Source organism: Callorhinchus milii, unplaced genomic scaffold (genome assembly GCF_018977255.1).
Source record: "Callorhinchus milii isolate IMCB2004 unplaced genomic scaffold, IMCB_Cmil_1.0 Scaffold6, whole genome shotgun sequence".
Classification (NCBI taxonomy): Eukaryota; Metazoa; Chordata; class Chondrichthyes; order Chimaeriformes; family Callorhinchidae; genus Callorhinchus; species Callorhinchus milii.
Genome location: NW_024704747.1, coordinates 26176973 through 26203425, shown reverse-complemented (window position 1 = coordinate 26203425; position 26453 = coordinate 26176973). Strand labels below are relative to the sequence as shown.

Here is a 26453-nt window from a genome sequence, read left to right as displayed (position 1 = left end):
TAAGGAAACTAATGTACAACATAGCCCTGTGTCTCTGTAACGGTTTCAGAACGAAGCACAATATTTAACTACAGTACAAATATTTGCCAAAGGAAAGAAGCTCCATCTTGTGGACAGCAATTAGATTACATTTTTCTAATTGATCAATTTCTATTAGTCAATTAGAGATGAATTTCTTTTTTAAAAGAAAAAGATAAAGCAGAAATAGGATCAACATTTTATAATTTTGCTTAATTGCTTTATTAAAAATATGGAAATTCACAAGTATTCCATTTAACCACGAAACATAATCACTCCACATTACAGTATGTCCTGTGAAATGCTTTGGGACATCCTTCTGACATGAAAAGGTCCTATATCAAATGTAAGGATTATTATTATACTAGGTAATTGCCACCTAAACAGCCTTAATTTTAAAAGTACTCAGCAAACTGGTAGACAATACATATTTTGTGAAGCGTTTTGAGACGTCTCAAAGATGTGATAAGATGCTATATCAAATGCAAGAATTATTACTATTAATATCATTGAACAGATGTAGAACAGTCTACAAAACTTAAAAAACAGTGGGGCGATAACAATATCAATAAAGTTTTTGTTTTTCTAAAAGCTATGATTCTATGGAAGCATTTCAGAATATTATCAATTGGTGACAAGCAAACTAAATATATTTCCGGTCTTAAAAGACTGCAAATTAAGGAGAATTCTTACACATCAAAATTGAACCAAGTTATTGCTTGATATTATTAAAATGCAAGTAGAAATGAGACCTAGAGAGGGAAACAAATATATATGAAAACCTAAATAACTCTAGAACTTTGTCGAGGTGGAAAAAGAACTCAAAAATCGTGTAGCCAGGCAACTTGTCTGGATAGAAAAGGGCTACGAAAAGGGATCAATCTTGATTTGTTAACTGAACAATTTGCAAAATGCAAGACAAATACAAATTCATGTTCCTGACGGCGAAATTAACAATTAGCTCCAAAACAGATCTACTGAGACAAGGCAAAATCTCCAAGTTACCACATAAGAACAACTTCCTTATCTTTAGCACCTATGAACACAAAAACATTGCAGACATCTTGATAATTAATGATAATTTCTGTCCTGTATGGTAAACATTTTTTCTAGTCAAATATGAAGGCCATTTATACATAGTAAAGTCCACAAATGGGTGAGAGACTAAATCTGGAGGAAAACTGGTCAGGACAACAGAGAATCTTTTCCAATATGTTATGCGATGTTAACATTCACCTAAACTGGTAGGCAGGGTCTCAGTTTATCCATAGAATCATAGCTTTTATCGTTTCTACCAATAGATGACACCTCTGACAATATTGGACTCTCCTCATAATACACATACTGTAGTGTCACACTGGATTTACATAGATCTTGAATCTATAATCTTCTGACCCAGAAGCAAATGTGCTATCAACTAAGTCAGACTGAAACCTAGCAAAATAAATAACAATGAAATTAGACTCAAATTACGTGGATCTTTTGTGTAGCTGGTCTGAGATGTCAAGCAGTCAATCAATGTGGATCAGTATAAAATACTGCAATTAGTGTGAGAGCAAGAAACCAAATAGGGAATATGAGCTAAATGAACTGTTGCATATCATGCTGATCAGGAAAGACAGCTAAGGGTTTTCTTGCATAGATCAATGAAATCATCAGCCTAGTGCTTTGCAGCAGTATAAAAAACACCAAGTAAGTTATGAGCACCATTAATTTCCAGCTATACCACATTGTTATCCTTTGAATGAAGCCAACACTGTCATTTCACCCAAAGCTTTCTGCCTGAAATAAATTGAGTTGGACATCATTTGGAGATGACTACAATATCAAGGATCTTTTTCAACTGTAAACCAAAGTAGTGTTGACTATCATGTTATTATATTCCTTCTTTATCACCTTTTATTTTCTTTCTAATTATACTTTAGATCCTGACCACAGATAGAAGCAAACAAGAAAGAAAAAAAACACCCATTATGTGAAGTCTATTGGTGTACAGATTTCAAAACAAGACCAGACACATTTAAATATATTTTATGAAATAAGATTGTGTCACTCGGGATAAAATGAAGGCAAAACATTTATTTGTGCCAACCACATGCATGAGCAGCAACTGCAAAACAGCAATGTACAATTTCCTGAATTTGGATGGAAAAAACTATTTTCGTCAACATATATGCTATCTTGGATAAATATAAAATAATTTACCTATGCTGCTATAAGGATGAATGTGCTCATTTGTCTTTACCTAAATCAGAGCTCAAATACCACAATTCTAGGAATTAAATAGATATATCTCTCATAGTGCCTTCATAATAATAATAATAATCCTTGCATTTGATATAGCGCTTTTCACGTCGGGAGGACGTCCCAAAGCGCTTCACAGAACACACTGTAAAGTGAATTAACTGTATATTTGTGGGCGAACGCGGCAGCCAATTGCGCACAGCAATGTCCCACAAACAGTCGTAGATTGAAAATGACCAATTTATTATTGTTTTGGCTTTTTTTTGGAGGGATTATAATGAACACTTGAAAAGCCATAACTTGCCTAGCTTCTTGAATAGAAAGGAGGATTCATCAGTTCCACTGGCAATCTTCCTGCCTGTTATACGCACCTTTGGAACTTTACTCATGAACCATTCATTTGCCATTGTCTTCAACATTTCCAAAGTCTCTGATAGGGTCTGCAACAATGCAAATGTAAAGAAGTTTCCATCTCATCATCTTTCATTGCTATCTGACTTCTCAAATTGTTCTATCTGTGAGTGAGCTACAGTTGATGATGGTTCATTCTTTCCATCAACTCACAAGTTTAATCTAATTAAATGGTAATAGCCATGCACTGATTGGCAACACTTCAAGTTACAGAATAAGTACAAGTGATTTTTATAAACACTGGGCAGAATTTCCACTGTGCATCCCCATCATTTTACTTGTTTAAATAATTGCATCAAAGTACTTGAAGCAATTGGTGGCCTTCCGTAAGTACCAGCAATATACACTGGAGAATTATATCTAGTCTGTTTTTTTTGTAGCTTTAGATTTTTAAAAAAGAACTCTTTTCCTTGCCTCTCCTCCTTCTCCCAAGCAAAAACAAAGTTGCCACTCAGCTTCAAAGATTATAAGAGTAAAATAACCAGTCTAAATATTATTGAATGGAATAAGTGGAGTCTTGTAGCTCAGTGGTTAGAGCACTTAGCACACAAGCGAGAGCACTGGTTTCGATTCCCAGCAGGTTGAAATCTTGGACAAGTTTACTTACTCCACAAGCTTGATAATAATCCCACAAGAAAAAAAAACCATCAAAACAATAATAATTTGGTCACTCAATCCATGACTGTTTGTGGGACACTGCTGCATGCAATTGGCTGCTGCGTTTTGCCCACAAATATACAGTCAATTCACCTTACAGTGTATTCTGTGAAGCGCTTTGAGACGTCTCGAAGACGTGATAAGGTGCGATGTCAAATGCGAGGATTATTATTATTATTATAAGAAAACATCTTTTTGAATTGTAAAACGAATGGACCAATCCCCGTCACGTTATTAGTTACAACTTTCATCTTCCTCTGGTACGGAATGTAAAACACTGACAAATAGTGATGTCCTATTGTTCTTCATTACATGCAGATTAAAACTGGATCGGGTTTCTACGACAGAAATGAATCCAGTTGCAAGATTAATATTCTAGTATGACACTAATTTAGGATGAATACACAAGGCACGAAACATGCGTGAAGTTAAATTTGAACGCTTTCCGTATTAGTAACATGACCAATGTAATGCAAAGCGGAATAGATATTTATAAACAATGTCATTGTAAAAAACAAACTATCCATAGTATTGTTGTGCTGATAATTCCTGTGTCCCTGTCAGCCAACACACACACACACACACACACACACACGCGCCCGCCCGCCCGCCCGCCCTTCCTTTAAGATTTTCTTCAGGTTTCTTTGAGCAAAGACAATGAACGGAACTGAATCCGGTTTGGGCTCGAAACCCCGTTCATATTAATATGATGATGATGATGATGATGGTGATTAATTATTATTATTCATAATTAATTATGGATGATAAAAATCCACAGATGGCCTCTCACGAATCTCATCGGTTTTTTTTGAAAAAAAAATAAAAAAAAGCAAGCTCTTAGCCCTGCAGACGAACAACCTACCTGTGACACATTCTGCCTGGAGAGGACAGGGAGGGAGGGAAGGAGGGAGGGAAGAGGGAAGAGGGAAGGAGAGATGGAGGGAGGGGAAGGTAAAGCTCACCATCATTTCAACCCCACCCCATCCCAATGCCTTTGTGTTCCAAGTTTTAACACAGCAACTTACCACCAAACACAGTTAGAGCCATTTCCATCTTTTTTTTCCTTCCTTCCTTTCCTTTCCTTTCCTTCCTTCCTTCCTTCCTCCCACTGGTCGGGGCCACTCACTGATCCACACCCTCTCTCTCTCTCTCTCCTCTCCTCTCCTCTTCTCTCTCTCGTCTTCCTCTCTTCACCATCACCAGAGCAACTCAAACCTTCATTCCTTTTTGTTCGTCTACGAAAAACGGGTTCAAGGGGTGGGAGGAGGTGGGGGGGGGAGAGTGGGGGGGGGGAGGGGGAGGGGTGGGGAGGGGTGGGGGAGAGAGTGGGGGGGGGGGAGGGGAGAGGGGGTGGGGGGGGTTTGGAATGAAATTGAATTGAGTCACTATTCAAAACTGGAATCAATTTTTGTTACATTTATTTATTTATAGATGGTTATTAGATTATTATTGTTGTTATTATTATTATTATTATTATTATTATTATTATTATGTTAAAAGACAAAAGAAAATCTCCTGAATTTGCCGACGCCTCACAAACAATAATTTAAAAAAATAACAAGAAGCGGCCAGTCCGGATGAGTATTTTATACAACTGTGTGGGGGGGGTCTGTGTGTGTGTAAGGGGGGGGGGGGGTCTGTGTGTGTGTAGGGGGGGGGTCTGTGTGTGTGGGGGGGGGGGGTCTGTGTGTGTGTAGGGGGGGGGGGGGGGGTCTGTGTGTGTGTAGGGGGGGGGTCTGTGTGTGTGTGGGGGGGGAGTCTGTGTGTGTGTAGGGGGGGGGTCTGTGTGTGTGTGTGTGGGGGGCTGTGTGTGTGGGGGGGGTCTGTGTGTGTGGGGGGGGGTCTGTGTGTGTGTAGGGGGGGGGGTCTGTGTGTGTGTGTGGGGGGGCTGTGTGTGTGGGGGGGGTCTGTGTGTGTGGGGGGGGGTCTGTGTGTGTGTAGGGGGGGGGTCTGTGTGTGTGTAGGGGGGGGGGTCTGTGTGTGTGTAGGGGGGGGGTCTGTGTGTGTGTAGGGGGGGGGTCTGTGTGTGGGGGGGGGTCTGTGTGTGTGTAGGGGGGGGGGTCTGTGTGTGTGTAGTCGGGGGGGGTCTGTGTGTGTGTAGGGGGGGGGTCTGTGTGTGTGTAGGGGGGGGGTCTGTGTGTAGTCGGGGGGGGGGGGCTGTGTGTGTGTAGGGGGGGCTGTGTGTGTGTAGGGGCTGTGTGTGTGTAGGGGCTGTGTGTGTGTAGGGGGGGGGGGTCTGTGTGTGTGTAGGGTGGTGTCTGTGTGTGTGTAGGGTGGTGTCTGTGTGTGTGTAGGGTGGTGTCTGTGTGTGTGTAGGGTGGTGTCTGTGTGTGTGTGTGGGGGGGGGGTCTGTGTGTGTGTAGGGGGGGGGGTCTGTGTGTGTGTAGTCGGGGGGGGTGTCTGTGTGTGTGTGTGTGGGGGGCTGTGTGTGTGGGGGGTGTGTCTGTGGGGGGGAGGGGGCTGTGTGTTTGGGGCTGTGTGGGGGGGTGAGGGGGCTGTGTGTGTGTGTGTGTGTGGGGGGGGGGCTGTGTGAGGGTGTGTGTGGGGGGTGAGGGGGCTGTGTGTGTGTGTGTGTGGGGGGGGTGAGGGGGCTGTGTGTGTGTGTGAGGGTGTGTGTGGGGGGTGAGGGGGCTGTGTGTGTGTGTGTGTGTGGGGGGGGGCTGTGTGAGGGTGTGTGGGGGGGGTGAGGGGGGCTGTGTGTGTGTGTGAGGGTGTGTGTGGGGGGTGAGGGGGGCTGTGTGTGTGTGTGTGTGGGGGGGGGGGGGCTGTGTGAGGGTGTGTGTGGGGGTGAGGGGGCTGTGTGTGTGTGTGAGGGTGTGTGTGGGGGGTGAGGGGGGCTGTGTGTGTGTGTGTGTGTGGGGGGGGGGCTGTGTGAGGGTGTGTGTGGGGGGTGAGGGGGCTGTGTGTGTGTGTGAGGGTGTGTGTGGGGGGGTGAGGGGGGCTGTGTGTGTGTGTGTGTGGGGGGGGGGGGCTGTGTGAGGGTGTGTGTGGGGGTGAGGGGGTGTGTGTGGGGGGGTGAGGGGGGCTGTGTGTGTGTGTGTGTGGGGGGGGGGGCTGTGTGGGGGTGTGTGTGGGGGGGTGAGGGGGCTGTGTGTGGGGGGTGAGGGGGCTGTGTGTGTGTGTGAGGGTGTGTGTGTGGGTGTGTGTGGGGGTGAGGGGGGGCTGTGTGTGGGGGGGGGGGGCTGTGTGAGGGTGTGTGGGGGGGGGGGGCTGTGTGAGGGTGTGTGTGTGGGGGTGTGTGTGTGTGTGAGAGTGTGTGTGGGGGTGTGTGTGTGGGGGAGTGTCCGCGGCTTCACCTCACGCCGCAATCTCCGGGCTCAGGGCCGCCATTTTGCTTCAGCCCCGAGACTGTCCTCATCAGCTCGAGCCCCGGGGGGGGGGGGGGGGCAGCGCCGTCACCATAGCAACCGCCCCCTCCCCTCCCCTCCCAGGACCATCACCACCATCACCACCAGCCGCCGCCCTCACACTGCTCACAGTCCTAACGGTGCAGAGCTTGTGTGTGTAGGTGTGTGTGTATATATGTGTGTATGGGGAGGTACATGTGTGTATATGTGTCTGTGTATGGGGGGGTACATGTTTATGTATGTGTCTATGTATGTGTGTATGTATGTGTCTATGTGTGTATGGGGGGGGGGTGCATGTGTATATATGTGTGTGTATATGGGGGGGTACATGTGTATATATGTGTCTATGTATGGAGGGGGTACATGTGTATATATGTGTGTGTGTATGGGGGGGGTACATGTGTATATATGTGTCTGTATGGGGAGGGTACATGTGTATATGTGTGTCTGTGTGTATGCGTGCGTGCGTGCATGTGTATATGTATGTCTGTGTGTGTGCGTGCGTGCATGTGTACATGTATGTCTGTGTGTATGCGTGCGTGCGTGCATGTGTATATGTATGTCTGTGTGTATGCGTGCGTGCGTGCATGTGTATATATGTGTGTCTGTGTATGGGAGGGTGCATGTGTATATGTATGTCTGTGTGTATGCGTGCGTGCGTGCATGTGTATATGTATGTCTGTGTGTATGCGTGCGTGCATGTGTATATGTATGTCTGTGTGTATGCGTGCGTGCGTGCATGTGTATATGTATGTCTGTGTGTATGCGTGCGTGCGTGCATGTGTATATATGTGTGTCTGTGTATGGGAGGGTGCATGTGTATATGTATGTCTGTGTGTATGCGTGCGTGCGTGCATGTGTATATGTATGTCTGTGTGTATGCGTGCGTGCGTGCATGTGTATATGTATGTCTGTGTGTATGCGTGCGTGCATGTGTATATGTGTGTCTGTGTGTATGCGTGCGTGCGTGCATGTGTATATGTGTGTGTCTCTGCATTAATAAGGCTCCTGCAAACAACCTTCAAAATGTTATTGCTTGGCCTGTTCCACGCTGATTTAGCTCTCTCTGCAGACAACCTGCCCTGCAAATCCTGCCCTGTAATTTTTATTGAAATACTTTTTTCGGGGGTGGGTGTGGGCAGCCGGGCGGGTGTCTGACCCACGCAGCAGCCCATCACCGTGCTTAAGAATTTTTCCAAACCACACAGGGAATTCCACGCATTCCCACCCGGACGTGGACGTTCCTGAGATATCTGTTGGGATGGAACGCGCGCTTTCTCCCTGGAGAGACGCGTCCTGTTTACCTAATTCTAGGCAATCCCATCTACCTGCTGTTTTTGGAAACACAGGATAAATCCCACATGAATAAGACTGTTAAAACTGTAGGGAGAACAGGAAAGAAACGCTGCTCAAGCCGCAATGCATCGTAGTATTGTTTTGCCACCGCAGTCCTCTATCCCTCGAGGCAGGAATGTGAGTGTCCTGCTTGTCAAATTGTTGCCAATACTAGATATTTGTGTGTAAAGCATCCTGAAGCTAAAGGTTCACACAAAGACTTGTTTATTCTTTCAATTTCTGTTTATGTAAATAAATTACAGTATATGAAAGAGTAAACTGATGACATCAGCAGCAAGAGACACATTGCTTTGTTAACAAAATTGTCATTTTACCCGTAAATGCACTGGAGCACCAAGGATTAATGACTCCCTTCTTCGCCTTAATTCTAACCCTAATCATCCCATTAGTTCCCAGTGATATATAAAAAAAACCTAAAGTATTGTCATGGGAATTGGTGTAGGTGAAAAATAGTGAAATCACCCAACCATTGTAATACAAAATAAAAGGTAAGTAAGTAAGGCTATGATGGCTCCAAGGTGACCTGCTTGGTAACAGAATGTCAGAATCAAGTCAGCCATCAGTAAATATATAATAATAATAATCCTTGCAATAAACAAAAGGCAAAATACTGCACATTGTTCTGACGAAAGGTCATCAACTTGAAACGTTAACTCATTTTCCTCTCTCCATAGATGCTGCTTAGCGTTCCCAGCGACTTTTATGTTATAATAACCCTTACATTTGGTACAGCGCCTTTCATGTCAGGAGGACAATTCTGTTGGCGGTCATTAGGCTGGGTTTTTGTAATTGGGCTTGAAGGAGTCAATCCAGTCACATCAGGATTGTCTTAATGTCTCCAGCTTTGTTCACCCCCTTATGATCCTCATGGGCATTTCTTTATTCTCTTCCTATAATCCCTCCTCCCATTCAAGGACATGAACACTCACATCAGGAACTCGCAATATTAAACATTGAACCTATGTTCCCCAGTGCCTCCCCAAGATAAGATACTCTCTCCAGAGATGTTTTTTTACCTTAGGTTGGAAGCAAATATCTGAGAGTAATTCTTCAAGCATTGGATTGCCTGAGCAAAATGAATATAGGCTTATTACAATTTAGTATCAACCCAGTTGCAGTATTAAGTGCTCTATTCCCACAGCACCAATGCAGTGAACAAATCTGATGAAACCACTTAGCAGAATACTGGCAGCCCAGTTTGAAATACTATATACAGATACTGTATTGCAGGTTACATCCATCCACTTTCAATAACTGAAAGCTGTTGTCATGGTTAAGAATGTAACAACACTTTAGTGCAATGTGCTTCAGACGGAAAAATGTTAAGATTGTGGAAATAGAACATTTCAGGTGACAGAGAAGCATTCCAGACTTAATCTCCTCAGCAGTTTTCCAGTTCTACAACAGGAATCAATATGACGTGACTTCCAGAATGTCAGTAAACCGGAATTATACTGATGTCACATTCAATTTGAAATTAATTCAGTAAGTCCTGCACATATATGGACCCACATATTGCAGTCAAAATTGTGGCCATTCCTAATTGGAGTCATTAATAATACCCGTATCGATAAGTGGAAAATATCTGTTAAAACAAGTCATTATAAACTCATTGTTGAATATCAAAGGTTACAGCAGATAGAATCTTGAAAAATCAGCTTCTGCGAACAAACACAAGTGCCACCATTTAAATATTGTTCAGATCAACGCTAATAAATATGATAGAAATGAATTGCCTTATTTCATATTTTCTTCAATGACCCATCCTTTAGATTACCTCCTGAATATAATGACCTAAATACATTCATGTCTCTTAATCGTTTTCAATTCCCCACTGATTCACTGGAGGGAGCTGTAGCCTTTTCAACTGCAGTATCAGATGAGAAACAACAGTTGAAACAGAAATGGCTATCATACAGGAAACGCTGAACCAGAGAAACTTGCATTGCCATTCTTTAGTGATAAAGAAATGTTTAATTGTAAAAGCTGATTGATTGCGTGAAATCTAAACTGTATTTCACATTTCAATTATGTGACAAATCAGTGATATCAATGGCACTATCTGGTCCAAGGAAAAAAAATGATCTTAGTTTCAAGCAGAAGGTTTATAATAATAAACAGTTTTAAACCCATTGAAAATACATTTCAAGGATGTGTGAATGACCACATAAAATCATTAACAAAAGCTCTCCTATGCTTAAAAAATTGCAACTAATATTGCACCTAAAATATACATGAGGTCTATTTTGAAGTGTTTCTCTTATTTATTTTTAAAGTTTACAGAGCATTTGTGCACTGCAAAACCACTTAACAAATGATACAGGGGGCAAATAGAAGTTACACAAATGTGTGGTACAAGTAAAAGCAATAGTGTAGCAATTCTCATGCCCCTGATAATAATAAAAAGAACGAGATCTAATAATAACCAGAGTGTCAAATAATAATATTCCTTTCATTGCAATCATTTTAACTTTTAGACACAAGCCTCTTCTGGAGATTAGCAGTTGTGCAAACACAGTACATCAATCACAAAGCAGTCTTTCGTGTGCCAATTTTTTCTTGTGAATACAATGCGTCTTTCAGAATGAAACTTTTAGTTAATTTTAGTCTCAAGCATGCATTTTAAAAAGGAGAGGAGGTATTTTACTGTGATAGCTCCTCAACAGATTAGAGTTCCAGAATCCAAGAACATCTTCCCTGACAGACTTAATGATTTTAAAGGTCAGTGGCTAAAAACTTGGGAAGCTTTTTCTCTGTTTTATCATTAACTTAGTAAAAGGTCATTTCATAAAAACATATATGGCACATCTCTTACTCAATCACATTTTGCCATACTTTAAAACATAGGAATATCATATTTACCACCTGAGTAAATTACGTATTGTTGCCCAGGGTCATTTTCTATCTCTTTAGTGCCCAATATGAATAATCACACAGGCACAAAGGCAGGATTTTATACATCTAAAATATGCAGGAAATAAACATTTTCATGCTTATTTTCAATGTTCAAAGATTTGATCCATTACAATTGTATGCTAATGATACAAATTAATATTAAAGTCTAAATTGTCATCTAGCCTGGAATCCCAGCTTACCTGCTGTGATTATTCGTGCGATTCTTAGCCGCTGAGAGATGTTTAAGCATACATGGTCACATAAACACACTCACAGACACACATGCGTAAAATCATGCACACACAAGCACATGGAATGATAGAATTTTTCAGCAAAGATGAAGGTCATTCAGCCAATGTGCCTCTGCCAACTTTCTGTTTAGTCCCACTCCCCTGAATTTTCTCAAGCCCTGTTATACTTGTCAATTATTATCAAATATTTGTCAACTCACCTTTTAAAAGCCCTTGTATTATGGATTCAACTTAAAATGCAGTTTTTGGATGTTTGTTCTAACAACCCTTTGTGCGAAGAAAATCTCATATCCTTTCCCTTTGTTTTAATTATACATGTGTGTACACGTCAAAATGTTTTCTAAACTCTTCTAATATATTGGATCCACATTCTTTAGGGAATCCTGAAGATGAATGAGAACACTCCTAAACTTATAATTCTATTAGAATAGAATGAATTCAGATCTAAATAAAGTCCAGTCAGTCTTGTCTATTTTAAATAATAATAATGATCAATAATAATAATTAAAGAGCACAGTATACTTTTAAAATAATACCAGCCATAGTACAAGCTTAGATGGATTAAGATACTGCAGAGATCAGCAGCAGACTGGAATCCATGACCTGGTGGTGAAACATCATGTTTCTGTCCTTGAGCCAAACAACACTGGCAGGAATAAGTGCTCTAATTGAAAGGCTATTTAGAAGCAAATTTCATTTGAAATCAAACTTGGAACCCAAAACTGTAGTTTTAAAAACACAGTTATGTTTTTGGAGAGCCTGCCAATTCTTGACAGATTCATTATTAATGGGTTTTAATAAGCTCTTCAGACTGACCGTTTACTACCACAAACTTCTCTCTGGAAACACTAACAATTTACATCCATGTGGCTTGGTTAAATATGCACCAAAATAATTGGAATTCTACATGTGCATCCAGCATCTACAACAACAACAAATTACATTTGTAAGGTGACTTTCACGTCAGGGGGATGTCCCATGGCACTGGACAGTCAGCATAGTGGTTAGTGCACTCACGCCGCAAGCGAGAGGACCTGGGTTTGATTCCCCGGCGGGGCAAAACCTTAGTCAAGTTTCCTTACTCGACACGCCTCTGTTTACCTTGCCGGAAGTAGGAACCCGGTTGATAGTCAATTGGTGGATCACATACTGAGGGTAATAATCTCTCCAAAAAAAAATTTACTCAGCAAAGAAAGTGATGCTCATAAACATTGTACACATGAACATGATTTGGTTTCCATAAAACGGCACATTGGTTACAATAATTGGAATTATAGATTTTTTTTTCAGCACAGAAGACCTTTCAGCCCATAATAGTCCCTTTCCTGCCCAAAAGGCTGAATGTCTTGGTTGGTAATGGTTCTTTTGCAACAGGAACACAAAGATAAAAAGAATTCATGCCAGTGGGGTGGTAAGCTGAAATAGATCCACATTTCACTAGTAATGTTTAAGAAATAAATGTTATGGTTGATTAGTGTGGATTTGGAAAAGATGCCGTGCAGCCCTGATGTCTGCAATGAAATGAAGAGTCATTGTGATGTTATCTTAATGTCTGTTGGTACTGGCAATTTTCCAAAAAACTTCAGATAATTCCTTTTTACTCAAAACCTTAAAAAAACACAGTGAAACAGCAGGCAATCAGGGTGGAAGATCTGATTTATGGGCAAGAAAATATATTCAATTGAGCAAACTAAAATGCTGTATAAAACTTTTGCTTGGTAACCAACCACTAAAATCCCATTGCATATCCTTTGTGGATCTTTTGATTACAGTGGTGTTGTCACTGTGAAATTCTTGTAATTCTTTTTGATTAAATGAAAGAAAGATTCACAATACCTGTATTTAGCACATTTTAGATTTCCAATAAGTTTCCCGCCAGTCAATTGGTCTGTTACTATAATTAAGCTACAAGTGTAAAAACCTCTAGAAAAAGAGGTTTTGACCTTATGTATGCAGGAAAGTACCAAAGATTCATGGCAAACACAATGATCCTATGACAGGCACGAGAAAAGTATAAATGCTAAGCTTATTCCAGGAAATGAATGTATTTATATTTAAAAACATGGGAACAAATGTAAAAAAACTTATGAGTCACTCTGCTGTCTTTGTTTTCTAAACCTGTAAAAACTTGCAAACTATGTATTTTTTTNAGGAAGCGGACATTCAAATTGAGGAACTTTTTGCACCAATAGAACACATCAAACAATCTGAGTAATTCGCATTGGGTGATTTATCTCTAAGCACAACAAGCAAGAAGTCTGTCCAAACCTTGTCTTGCAGAAAGTGTACACGGTTCGAGTTAGTTGTTTGTGTAATTTAATATAAAACATTTTGTAAGGTTTCAACATAGTGGTCAAGAAAAGAGAATTTTTTGTTTTAGTGTCTTCATGTTCTTCACAGACACCATCAAGTTTTAAACTTAGTACTATAAATAATGTAGTTAACACTTATTTTCCTAGAAAATATGTAATTTTATCTGTATAAAACAGTTTATTGCATACTGTATTTGGACTACACGTACATTCTGGAATAACCAAAAAAAAACATAATCAAAAGTTTTATTATTGTAAAAAGCCCAATGGTAACTACTGTAATATTAGATAACCAGAGAAAATAGAATAACATTGATGTTTTCATACCATTTCAAAGAAATGTTATACTGTGGAAGTATTATGAAAATATTTTTACGACTTCATTGTCTACAGTTTTGTACCAGAAATCCAAAAGGTTATCAAAGATAGCATCTAGATTAATAGTAATAGTAAAAAAAAATGTAAGGAAACGCTGGGAATATTTTCTTGCCAGTAAAACTGTCCTTCCTGCAACACATGAGATTAAGTAAACTGGTCCTCCATTAATGGGGAGTAATGCATCAAACTGCTTCTCGGAAACATTACCTTACAGCAGGGGTTGGCACTCTGTCACACATGTGGGGTCTGTTTGACATGACATTTCGACAGCAGAAAACAACTGCCCAGAGACCTTGTCATATGTAGAGTTTGATTTGTCATTTATCATATCACTTTCATGTGACCCATCATAGCAGGGAAAGTGAAAAGGGCACCAAACGTGGATGATTAAGGTCTTCTGCTGCCTACAGGTGAAATCATCTTAGAACTTTGACTTAGGAAAAAGAAGGTACTGTTTAAGAAGCTTATTGAATACAATATTTGACAGTGGTGAGCTTTACCTTAGTAATCTTTGCAAACACTGATCATTGTAAATTAGATAAATTCCATTCAATTCAATCAGTTCCTCATTATTCCGCAGCAAAAATTCCCATGTATGTTTAACTACAATGACAGTGAAAGTAGAACATTGTAAACAATTAGTGGTCAGAATCAGATGGTCCCAACCTCTCCAATACCACCAGTCACTTCACTGTATCTGTTCTGCTTCATTGCTTGTCTGACACAAGTTACATGACCATTTCATGAGGGTGACATAGATGTTTTGGATACAAATGCAGTAGATTGAGCTCAGTTAATTACAATGTGCAAATCAGAATTTCAGTTCATCAGTATTACATTTGTGACAGAAATTTCCACTGAAATGTGAAGGTTTAGTATGGACCAGGCATAAGGGTGCCTAAGCAAATTACACCATCAAGTTCAAATTGGCAATTAAAATTGAACTTCAATACAGTGAAATGGCTAAAAGGCTATTGGGGTTCTGCAGCTCAGTGGTTAGAGCACTCGCCTCGCAAGTGAGAGGACCTGGATTTGATTCCTGGCAGGGCGAAACGTTGGGAAACTTTCCTTACTCCACATGCCTCTGTTCACCTTGCAGTAAGTAGGAACCCGGTTGTTAGTCAATTAGTGGCGTGTTTACCGGATAATAATCCCTTAAAAAAAGAAGGGTCACTCAATCCACGACTGTTTGTGGGACTCTGCTGTGCGCAATTGCCTGCCGTGTTTTGCCCCAAAAATATCCGGTTAATTCATTTTACAGTATACTCTTTGAAGTGCTTTGAAACATCTCAAAGACGTGATAAGGCACTATATCAAATGCAAGGATTATTATTATTTAAAGTTGCTGATAACAATATTCGATGTAGTCCTAAACAGTTCTTCTTTGCAAATTTAGCTTGTTACAGCTATTTCCTTCCCTCTCAGAAACTCTGCTCATCTGCTGACTACACCAACCAGTTGGAGATTGTAGAATTATTTTATATAGTTGTTCATCAAGGCCTGCCTAGGCTACAATCTCAAATACAAGCTGCTAATGGAGACACAATTAATATTAATGGCTCGGGTCTCTTAAACCTAAAATGAACAGCAGGCCAGAGAAACTATCCCAACCCAACACTGTCATAGAAGTCAATCACTTGGTTGTACAAGCAACATGCACTTCACTATAAGTTCTAGTCTTATCTTTATATAAAAAAATCAGTAGATTAACATTACAGTACAGAATCTTATTGTTCCATATGTTATAAAGTCATGTGGTATTTGTGAACTACAAAGTACAAGGAGATATAATAATCGGAGAGCTAAGGTAATATATCAACACAAGGTACTAAAAAATTTGGATGCAGTTACTGTTGAGAGGAATCATAGACGAATGTTAGTAATTAAAATGTCTCCTCAATGATGATCTCCCAGTAGGTGGTCTGTATTTGGACAGGTGCCTAAGCAACTGATACTTTCTCCTGCAATATTATATGTAATTGAAGAACATTCTACACTGAACAATCAACCATAAATGAGCCGTACTATGAAAATCTGTCTTTTTTTCTCAATTTTTTTTCTTGGTCCCTCAGCACTTTCAGATTGTAAGACTTTAATACAGTGCAGGTACCCAGAAAACAGCTTGATCCAGTAAAACTGTCTTTTTATTATTCTTGGCTGGAGACATTTTGTTTCTGTTTCAGTCCAGTGCAAAGCTTTTCATTTTGACGCGATGTTTTTCCTTGCTTTGGGACTCCTGGAATCTTTACCATTGACGTGTGATGTGTTGAGGGATTAATAACTTGGTCCGAACTTCAAAGTGTTAATCAAGCTTTCTCAGCTCAAGTACAACTTGTACTTATTTTACAAATTTATTCTATTAAACCCTAAATGCACTATATTTAACACTTTGAACTGTGTTGAAAGTTACATGTTGATAATGTATATGCTACAGATCAATCATTCATGAAGCAAACTCGTCGAGACGTCTCAAAGCACTTCACAGAATATACTGTAAAGGATTTGGAGAAATGGTTACTAGTCTTCTGCAAGCAAAAATCAGTACAAACTATCTAGAGTTTACAACAAACACTAATTGCCATTTCCTACACGATTGCACAATTGCTTGAAAGAATAAACTGCACAGGTGCAAACTGTGTGAGGGTTATTTCCGTCCCCTGAAAATCACATATTAACCCATCTCCTCTCAACGAAAGAGGAGAATCATAAGATTCCCTCCCATTAGTATCATCAGCTGTCCGTACATGACTCTGAGACTCTTTAATCCCTCCTTTTGTCACCTTTGTGACACTCACCCTTCTTATTTTTTAATGTGCATGAACTGGTTATGTTTGCAGGAGGCAATAACAGCAGAATCCTATTATTTACAGGATATTACTTCTGCAGCATCATTTCACATTTACTTCAGATATTTATGTAGTAAATGTTATACTGAACATGCATGCTAATAAACATTTCACTGATCACTCGCTTTCAACATTTTTGTTCACATTCATTACAATAATGGCTAGACTGTTGTGTGTCTATGATTGCACATAAAAGAGCAATGAATATGTCACATTTACCTGAAGAATAAGCGAAAGTTAAATTTCAAGTGCAAGGATCAAAAGCTCAAAACACTTTAGAATACATTAGAATATATTTAAAACTTATTATTTTTACCAAAGAATTCCCCTATTTATAAAGCCTTATTGTGTTAGAATGTTTCAAAGCTTTTCACAAGTAATTAATTGAATTAAAAGTAATTAAATGAATACTGTCAAGTGTAGGCAAACACCTAGGAAATTATTTGGGCCAACAAAGTCCCACAAACAGCTGTTAAGGTGAATGACCAATTAACCTAGAGGAAAGTTGACCAGGATAGCAGAAGAAATTCCCTTCTCTGTTCAAATAGTGTTACGGGATCTTTAACAGTTACTAAGGGAACATGTTCAACACACAGCATGTAGAGACGGCAGGCTTCGCTGTAGACTGGCTCCACACCAACTGGTTTACATTTCTCCTAATCTCTCCTCTTTACAAAACCACTCAACATCATTCATCTTCCTTTTGCTGGGAGGATGACAAAGTGGCAGATTTCTTCAAGGCTTTTCTGAGCAATGCACCGTAATGTTTAGCCCCCAGCAGGCATGCAGAGAGAGTCTGGCATTAAAGCATTGAAAAGACTTAAGTCTGGGACTGACATTGATAATAGTTGTAATATGTCCCTTGCATAAGTCCTATTCACAGAGCAATTAAAATTACCGACATCCTGGGTTAATTCTCTAGTTCTGCCCCCAGGATGTCTGTAAAACAACCCAGTACTTAGGCTGAGAGAAAATCAACTACAGTAGTAATGTGGTCTACAGTTGGTGAAGTAATTATTAGTGGTTTGACTGGCTGCAGGATTGTAAATAAAATGAATGGTTCAGGTTGCTTTTTTTTAAAAAAGAAGCGCTTGTGGGTGGGGTGGTTTGGATACTCTTAAACATGGTAAGTGTGTTTTTTGTATGTGTTGGACACATGGCTGTCAAAACAAAATAGGATCAGGCAGATAACATGCCAAAATAGAATCACTAAATCTGGAACAGAGATAAGTTCTTTAGAGCTAGGCTTCATCCAGAAAGACATGAAACATAAACAATTCACATGAAAGACAAACTTGACTCGCCCCAGACATGTGTTTAGCCGATCGAAGTCTGTTTTGAACAGGCAGGACGTAAGCGTAAGTAAATTATACCAACTATAGCTGTTTCATTTTATATTAAGTGTTCCAAAAGTCAGGGGTTCAAAAATTAGAACTTAACTTTGCATTTGTATGTATTTGTTCAACATCTCTTCGAGGCCATGTTCACATCGCACTGCAATATAAACACTATAAAATGTATTATGCAGTGTGCTTAGGGATCTGATATATTTGCACCATTTTACTGAGATATTCAGACAGGCCTTTTTCTGTGTAAAATTATTTGATTTTCCCAGGAGACAGTCAGTTCAGATTGCAACAGTGGTTTACAGGGAATACTATTTGGGTATATTATCTGCCTGACTTATTTTGTTTCCGCCGCCAAGTGTCTGACACGAACGAAAACCCATGACCATGTTTAAGAGTAACCAAACCACCCTGGGGCTTTGGCTTACAGTGAACAGGAATTAAGTGAGAAAAATCCCTGTCCCCCACTGGTCTGCTCCTCCACGGCCTGCCGATGAGCTGTGCTGTCATCAGCATTGCCTTTGAGTACTGTGGACCAGCCTGGCTCAGGAACTGGACAACTGGGACCACCACAGAGGGCTGGCTCAGTTCCAACATTCCTTTGCCAAACATATCACCTTGGAGCCAGTTCAACTCTAAGCAGATCCCACTCCAAGGAGATCCCCTCCCTCCCCTCACAGAGGGTAGTCCTGATTCTATTTATTCTTTAATAGTTAGTGTCCAAAGTGTAAATATAAATGTGAGGCATTTAGTGAACCCTAGTACGTTATTTATAGAATTGCTTTTTTTTTATTATTATGCTTGCTTTATTATTAATCAGTAAAGTTGTGCAAGTCCCTGTGTACAGAACTGTTTTCCAGGAAGCATAATTTTCTAAATACAGCATAGAGAACATGCATTTTTCTAGCACTGTATCTTGTTAAAATATCTCGAAGCACTTCACAAGTAAATTATTGTTAAGGATCATACTTAAATTTCTAGATACAATGTAAAATTAACAACAACAACTTACATTTATATAGCACCACTCACATAGGGTAGCAGACCAGAGCCCTTGAAATAGGACGCTATTCAATAGCAAGGTGGACAATGTAATTCCTACAAGGCTCTAGCACTTCTTAATCTCCTCAATCTTCGGATAAATTTAATAATGAATGACATGTCACTGAATGTCCTGCATTTATAAACACTGGACGATGCTTTGAAAGGAGGATGAAGCTGGGGGGAAATCCAGAGAAGCCAATTGCCATATGTGCAAATTGAAAGAATATTCCAAATCACAGCAGTCCATCAGGCAAGAAGAATTAAAACACTTTTACCTTTTTGAACGAAATTGAATTTGGGTGTTTACGTCTTAAATGTGCTGCCTACATTACATTTTAACTGTAAGCAAACATTGACCTAGATGTGCATCATGCTCTTTGGCAAATCAACAGCCATACAAGTTGATGCTGAAAATAGGTTGATCTGGATGTAATCCAATCTAAACCAATCAGTACAAGATGACACAGGATTAAATCCAAAAGAAAAAAAGTCTCCTTTTCACATGGCACTGTGAAGTGTAATTACTGAGAATTGGTATAAAAGCGCAGCATCTGATAGTGGGTTCAGGTCTAGATCATAGACTTTGAGTTCATGGTCTTGACTGAATGCCGGGCTAACCCTCTGTTGTTGGACGTGCCTTCCTTTGGATGAGACATTAAACCGAGGTGCCATCTGCCTGATTTAAAGAACCAGTGATTTGGTTTGAAAGGAGAAGGGAGTTTCTCTCGGTGTCCTAGCCAGCAATCCTCCAGTTAAATTGATCATTCACCTTTTGATTGTATATGGGACATCACTTGGTGCAAATTTGCTGGCACATTGGCCAACAAATACATGGTTACTACACTTAGCAGCAGAGGGGTTTACAGATGAAGCATCTTGAGAGGTTTTCATATAATACAGCGTTATTTCAAATGCAGGGATTATTATTGTAACTCTGGTGAGAAAAGAACAAAAAAGGGACACCTGTAAATGGTAAAGTTTAGGTATCCTTCTGGTTTCTGCATTGAAGTGCTACTCAAGAACAAATCTATTTATTAGGGCATAAAAGCAAGGCAATGCAAGAAATTCACAGCAGGATAATCAACATTTGAAAGAGAGAGAGATCATCACATCTGAAAGGTAATCCATTCTTTCTCATTTTCATGTAAATACTACTACTAATAATAATCCTTGCATTTGCAATAATAATCCTTGCATTTCGCCTCACTGAATATACTGTAAAGTGGATTGACTGGGTATTTTGTGGGCGAAAAATATATCTATTCATAAATAAGAAAACAAATAAATTAGTCATGAAAATTACAGAAATAAATAAGTAAACAAATAAATGAGTGAGGGGTGGGGGGGCGCAACTGAGCTTTAAGTTGGGGGTTACCAGCCTTTTCACTTCATGATTCAGTGGCTAGTAAAGCGCTAATTTTAGCCGATTTGCTGACAAGTTCCATCTGGAAAGCTGGTGTCTGTCTGTTTGGAACTTTTATGGGTGCGAGACTAGTTGGCACCAGTCAAATCGCCTTGTCAGATACCCCGCAAGAGGAGAGCCTGGGAAAGCTCTGTGTCCACAGCAGGCAGGCAGGCTGACATAGACAGAGAGACACACACACACACACACACACACACAGACAGTCTGTGCCCATTTTTTCACTTCACCCCCCAAAACCAGACAGGAAGCTCTCTGCTTCCAAAGCGACAGACAAGGATACTCCCACACTGTCGTACAGTATCATCTACCACACAATGTTAACAAACTCTAATTGACAGATGATTAAAACAAAATAACACAAACCAGTGGGTCATTTTCACACCAATTTACCTAAACCTGGAATAGTCCCAACTCTAACTCAAGAATGGAATTCTAGTTATTAAACAAATACGATTGTTGTTTAATTTATAAAATGGATTTTATTTGATTATTGATCTAAAAGCCATAAAAACACATACACACACACACACACACACAACATTTTCAGGTGCAGGTGAGAGTTTCCTCTGAAGGGCATCAAGTCTTCTTTGGAATATAGTAGTTATTGTAGATTCAAGGATTATTCTGGTTATTTAGCTGTGAAGTGAAAGGGGAAGTAGGGCAGTCTGCAAGTGGAAAATCAGCCTAGAGACACATCACTCTTTTCATCTGTGATTATCTGTTATTTCTGGTGAAATAAGGACGTGGGGAAAGTCCTCAGATATAGAGAGCCAGAGAAACAAACATCTAAACTAGGACACGCCTAACATTGCTGGGGATTTGTGGTGTTATGTTATGACAAATAGGAAATGGGTGGGAGGGGGGAATTCTACAACGTTCAAGCGACCTAGACGTGTTGTAGTGAAATATTCTGTTCCCAGTGTGTCTCTGGGGTTTGGGAATCCTTGATCCAAAAGGCTCTGGTGGTTTGTTCTTGACCGACATTTGTGCCAAAGAAATCAATGGCAAAGTCAATGGTATTGTGGTTTACCTTTCTGAGCTGCTTGAAGGAGGTGATACCTTTGTTTTGTCCAGATGTGTGTGAATGTCACGATGAGACTTTGATTTGTACCAACAGGGGGTTGAAGTCAGTGCCTCAACCACCACAAGGGCTGAGCTCAGCAGCTCGGGCTCTTAGTTTAGGTGGCAATTTTATCACACACCTTTCTCCTGGGGATTTCTGCAACTACCCTGCCCTGAAGGAGCTGAGTTTGCAGTACAATTCCATCCAGACAATCTCTTCCAAAACCTTTGTGCCTCTCACAGAACTGAAAGAGCTCTACTTGGGGAATAACTTGCTTTCTAGTCTAGAGAACAAGACGTTTGCGGGACTCAACAACATCCAATTGCTGGATCTGAACCGCAATCGTCTGAGCCACGTTTCAAGGGACACCTTTTATGGCTTGAACAGTCTGATCAAACTGCGACTGGACGGAAATGTCCTCTCCACCATCCCAGACGGGGCTTTCGTGACTCTGGGGAATTTGGGCTATTTGCACTTGGAGAAAAATAACATCCGCTCTCTGTGGAGGAACCCTTTCCGAGGATTGGGCAAACTGCGCTACTTAAACCTGTCCAAAAACAACATCAGCCTGGAGCGGGGCAACCCCTTCAGACACTTGAAGTCTCTCTCCGAGCTGCAACTCTCTGAGAACCGTATCGTCTCTCTGAGAGAAGGCGCCTTCCGATGGCTGACAGAGCTGACCACACTCTCTCTCAGCCACAACACAATATCTGACCTCGACCACAACACATTCCAGGGGCTGACCCAGCTCAGATCCCTGGCCCTGGACAGCAACAACATTACGGTGATCTCACAGCGTCTCTTCAGCCCGGTGAAGCAGATCCAAGACATCGACTTGAGCAGAAATGCCATCAGTGAAGTGCAAATCGCCGCTTTTTGGGAGTTACATCTGCTCAACAGCTTAAACTTGAAGAGAAATGCCTTGACCGGCCTGGATCCGGCTGTGTTTGCCTCTGCGGGACATTTGTATAAGGTGGACCTGAGTGACAACCCCTGGGAATGTGACTGCCATCTGATGGGTTTGAGAGACTGGATCCACTGGGCTGTCAAAGGCCATAAACTCCTGACTGTCTTCATTCGCTGTGACAAACCCCAAAGTCTATCAGGAAGGTACCTCGATCTCCTGAGTGACCAGGACCTGATCAACTCGGGGGGAGAATGTCCTACCAAGGCCACCCAGCCCACCTCGCCATCAGAAACACACCCTCGGGCAACACAAATAGCCCAGGACACAGGGGTGACAGAATTGGACTCAACCCAAGCAGAGCCCTCAAGTTCATCTCAAAGCTCGCCCTTTCCAGGAATTGCGGTGATGAGTAGCGGGAGCAAAGGGCAAGGGCATGGGAATGGGAATGTGCAGCCCACCCCCACCCAGAGAAAGGGGCTCTCAGAGAGCAGATCGAAAGCCACAATGAGACCAAGGGCAAAGCAGAGCACCCCAGCAAAGCTCGACATCTCTCCTCTGGGGGAGGTCCCACAGCTGACCCTCGCTGACTCCTGCCGCTTCAATCGACTTTCTATCACAAACCTCTCCACCCAACTGGTCACCTCTTCCTCGGCCACCCTCACCTGGGACCTGGAGTATGCCAGAACAGGCGTCAGCTTCAGAATCATGTATGATCGATTCAACCAGAACAAAAGGTTCAGTCGCTATATTTATGTCAAGGAGGAGACCAATTGTTACACTTTGCAGGACCTCTATCCATCTGTCCCTTACTTGATCTGTTTGGAGAGTGTGGTGGACATGAAAACATGTGAGATGGAATCCAGAGAGCACTGTCTGGGGATTCTCACCAAAGCCCAGGACAGTTTCCCCGTGGACACACTCAGCCTGATATTGTATGTCACGGCCGCTAATGGTGCTGTGTTAGTGTTGGTCCTGGTTCTCCTGATCTGCACCTTCGCGGCGAAACACATCGGACGCAGGAGAGCGGATAATGCACCCAAGTCAGGATACTGCTCTGTCAGGAAGAGTAACTGTGCTGCGTGCTCTGGGATCACCTCCCAATACAACTCAAGTTACCAGAGCACCAACTCCGGATCAGTCACACCTCAGCCCAACTGTGCAGATTGTCCGGAGCCACCACAGAGAGACTGAGTGCATCACAGGACCTTCACTACTTGACTCTGTTACAGACAACAGTATTTGGACACAATAATAATAATATTTGCATTTGATATAGCACCTTATCACTTTGTTGAGACCTGTCAGACAGTCACAGAATTGGATTGACTGTGAATTGGATGGACTGTGGGCGAAACGCGCTATGCAATTTTTTTTTGTTTCTGAACGAACGAATGAAAGAAAAAAAACAGGACTTTTCCAAGCCCTTCTTAAAACAAACTTTGTAGAAATCAAGCAGACTGGAAGGGACACGTTGTTGTTGTTGTATAATGTTGTTCTTCTGCACCATGTAGGCAATTTAAACGCATGATATTCAGGCAATATAGTGGGTAATTACAATACTGGGAGCTTTCCATTAATTTATTTTTGACACAGCGATATTATTACTCAACTTTAAGGATGTTCTTAACCCTTTAAAATTACAGGTTTATAGAATATTGTACTGTATGTCGATTCATATTCCGCAGTTGGAACTTGTTGGAATCCAAAACATATGCTGGAATATAAAAGTTATTAAATGGCACATATTTTAGAAGTATGAAATGTACGAGGGTCGTTATGTAACGAATACGCTTCAGCAACACAAGAGAAATTGATGTTTTACCAGTGCTTTAGTTTCAGTTATACATTATTGATTGTACTTTTGATGCACTTTAGCTATAATTTCGCAGCTAGGGTAATATTAAATGAGGGTATCTGACCCAATTCAATTGTGACAGTGAAGTTTCTGTACTCTTATTAAAAAGCAATACTTGAAAAAGTCAGTATTTTAACTGCCGGATAGTTTTCAATGAAAGTTTGTGTCATTTTACTGTGTTTCTTTGTCTCTTCTAGTCCAGCATGGTTAGATATGACCTTTTTAAAAATATTTTATTCCAAAGATACATTGTTGTGTATCTTTGTATCTGCACACTGTAAATAAATATTAAAAGATAATATAAGCAAAGTGACTTGTTCCATCAAAATTGTACAATTCTAACATGAAAATATTTTTATACTGACTGATGTAAGAAGTCCAAATAAACATACGTTGAGTTTAAATCTCATCCTTCTTATTAGGACTTACCTGCAAATGCCCCAAACCATGGATATAAAAGTGTCTACACTCTGTGCTCTCGTTCCAAGCAAAATCTAGTGATCTAAAGGGAAAAAAATGTTGCCTATTTTAACTCAAATGAAAAACGTCACGAAGCTTAGTAAACTTGCAGCATTGCAAATAAAAGTATCATCAAACAGTTATGAAAAGAATTCTTCTAAAGATGAACAACACAGAACACACAAGAACTAAATGAATCGAGTGGAATCAGTCAGACTTCTGATGTTGTGAAGAACAGCATCAGACTTCAACTTTAGTTCATTTGTTTCTATAAATCTGGTGAAGGCCACTAGATGGCACTTTCTGCCCCAAAAATATAATCATACGGTTACTGGCATTGTGATGGTGCAGCTTTGCAGGTGAATTTCTCATGAGCAAGTTTCCGAGTTTTATTACTCTCCTGCTCAATACTTGTGAGTAGAAAAAAAAAGACCATCACAATAGCGCTCAACACACGATAGAAGAATTCTGTCGCGTTACAAGAGATCCAGACCAATCTTGTCAGCCACAAACACTTAGCCCAACTGTATGTGTTCTGCCTAAAATATACTCAAGGCCGTATAAAAAGGATGTTTAGGGTTTTGAGAAACTTTTTTCTGTATGATCTGCAAAATATAAACCATGCTATCTCTTATACATCATCTTATATTAGGATCCATTCTGATACAGTATCTTGTTTCCTGAATTGGCTCAATCAAAAAAATCTGTCATGGGCCCGTGTTTAAATTCCATCTTCGTGACTCATCGGGAAAGTAAATATGGCACTAACTATTAAGTACATGTTAAGATTTGCAGAGGAGTTAGGTATTTAAGCAAATGGAAACCCATTACTGGATTTTTTGTTGCAGCAAAACTTAACATTTATTTTAAACCTGGCTGTGAATCAAATAAGTAAAAAATCAAAGTAATACAATGATAAATTATTGATATATAATCAGTAGACTTCTGCCTAACTTTAGTCCCACTAATTTGATTTTGAAAGGTGTTGGATCTGTTGCTAAACCTCAGAGTAACACTCTTGGTGAATCAAAACACCATTTCACCACTCTTTCATTCTCTTTTCATCACAATTTTTTTTCTCCAATTTTTAGACGATTGCCATTTTTGTGTCCATTATTCTTCATAAGATTGTTTTTCATTTTGTAAAGGGTTTTATTGCATCATTTGTTTTAACATTATTTGCTCTAGCATGCTGAGTCTTGCTGGGAGTACAGTTCTATAGGTACCAGGTAGCCTGTTATTGCTCACCAAGGAGTCATTCTTCAGGTGTGAGCTCTGACAGTGAATATTGACACATTTAACCACGATTATATATAATAATCCTTATGTTTGATTTGGGGCCTTATCACGTCTTCGAGAGTATACTGAAAAGTGAATTGACTGTGTATTTTGTGGGCTAAACACAGCAGCCAATTGCGCACAGCAATGTCCCACAAACAGTTGTGGATTGAGTGACCATATTATTATTATTTTTAAAAAGTTTGTTTTGGAGGGATTATTACCCCAGGAAAAGCAATCTGCCAATCGGCAAACAACTTTTTAAAATATTCATGGCAATTTATGGACATTCTCTGTCCATCTTCTATGTGCCCTTTGACTGATTTATTCAATAATTTATTATTACAGATTAGACATTTAATG

At 40.5% G+C, this 26453-nt stretch overlaps 2 protein-coding genes across 4 annotated transcripts in view; one reads left to right on the top strand and one right to left on the bottom strand.

Annotated features, from left to right (window-relative positions):
• The window catches only part of chn1 (chimerin 1), a 63059-nt gene extending 56364 nt beyond the window's left edge, over positions 1–6695 (bottom strand). For all 3 annotated transcript variants that reach the window (XM_042336473.1, XM_042336475.1, XM_042336476.1), the window contains exons 1-2: positions 6627–6695; positions 4356–4565 (exon numbers count right to left, since the gene is read on the bottom strand). In XM_042336473.1, the coding sequence (XP_042192407.1) occupies positions 4356–4383 (28 nt within the window). In that variant the 5' untranslated portion in view covers positions 4384–4565; positions 6627–6695. The remainder of the gene's footprint in view (positions 1–4355; positions 4566–6626) is intronic.
• Positions 6696–21529: 14834 nt separating this feature from the next.
• On the top strand, positions 21530–23689 carry LOC103176580 (TLR4 interactor with leucine rich repeats-like). The gene has a single exon (XM_007890212.2). It carries the CDS (start codon positions 21530–21532, stop codon positions 23687–23689), a length of 2160 nt encoding a protein of 719 aa, XP_007888403.1.
• Positions 23690–26453: the final 2764 nt, after the last annotated feature.

Bases quoted from the DNA above. Each gene is read 5' to 3' on its own strand.
- LOC103176580 (XM_007890212.2), top strand. From the start codon at position 21,530: ATGGCAAAGTCAATGGTATTGTGGTTTACCTTTCTGAGCTGCTTGAAG.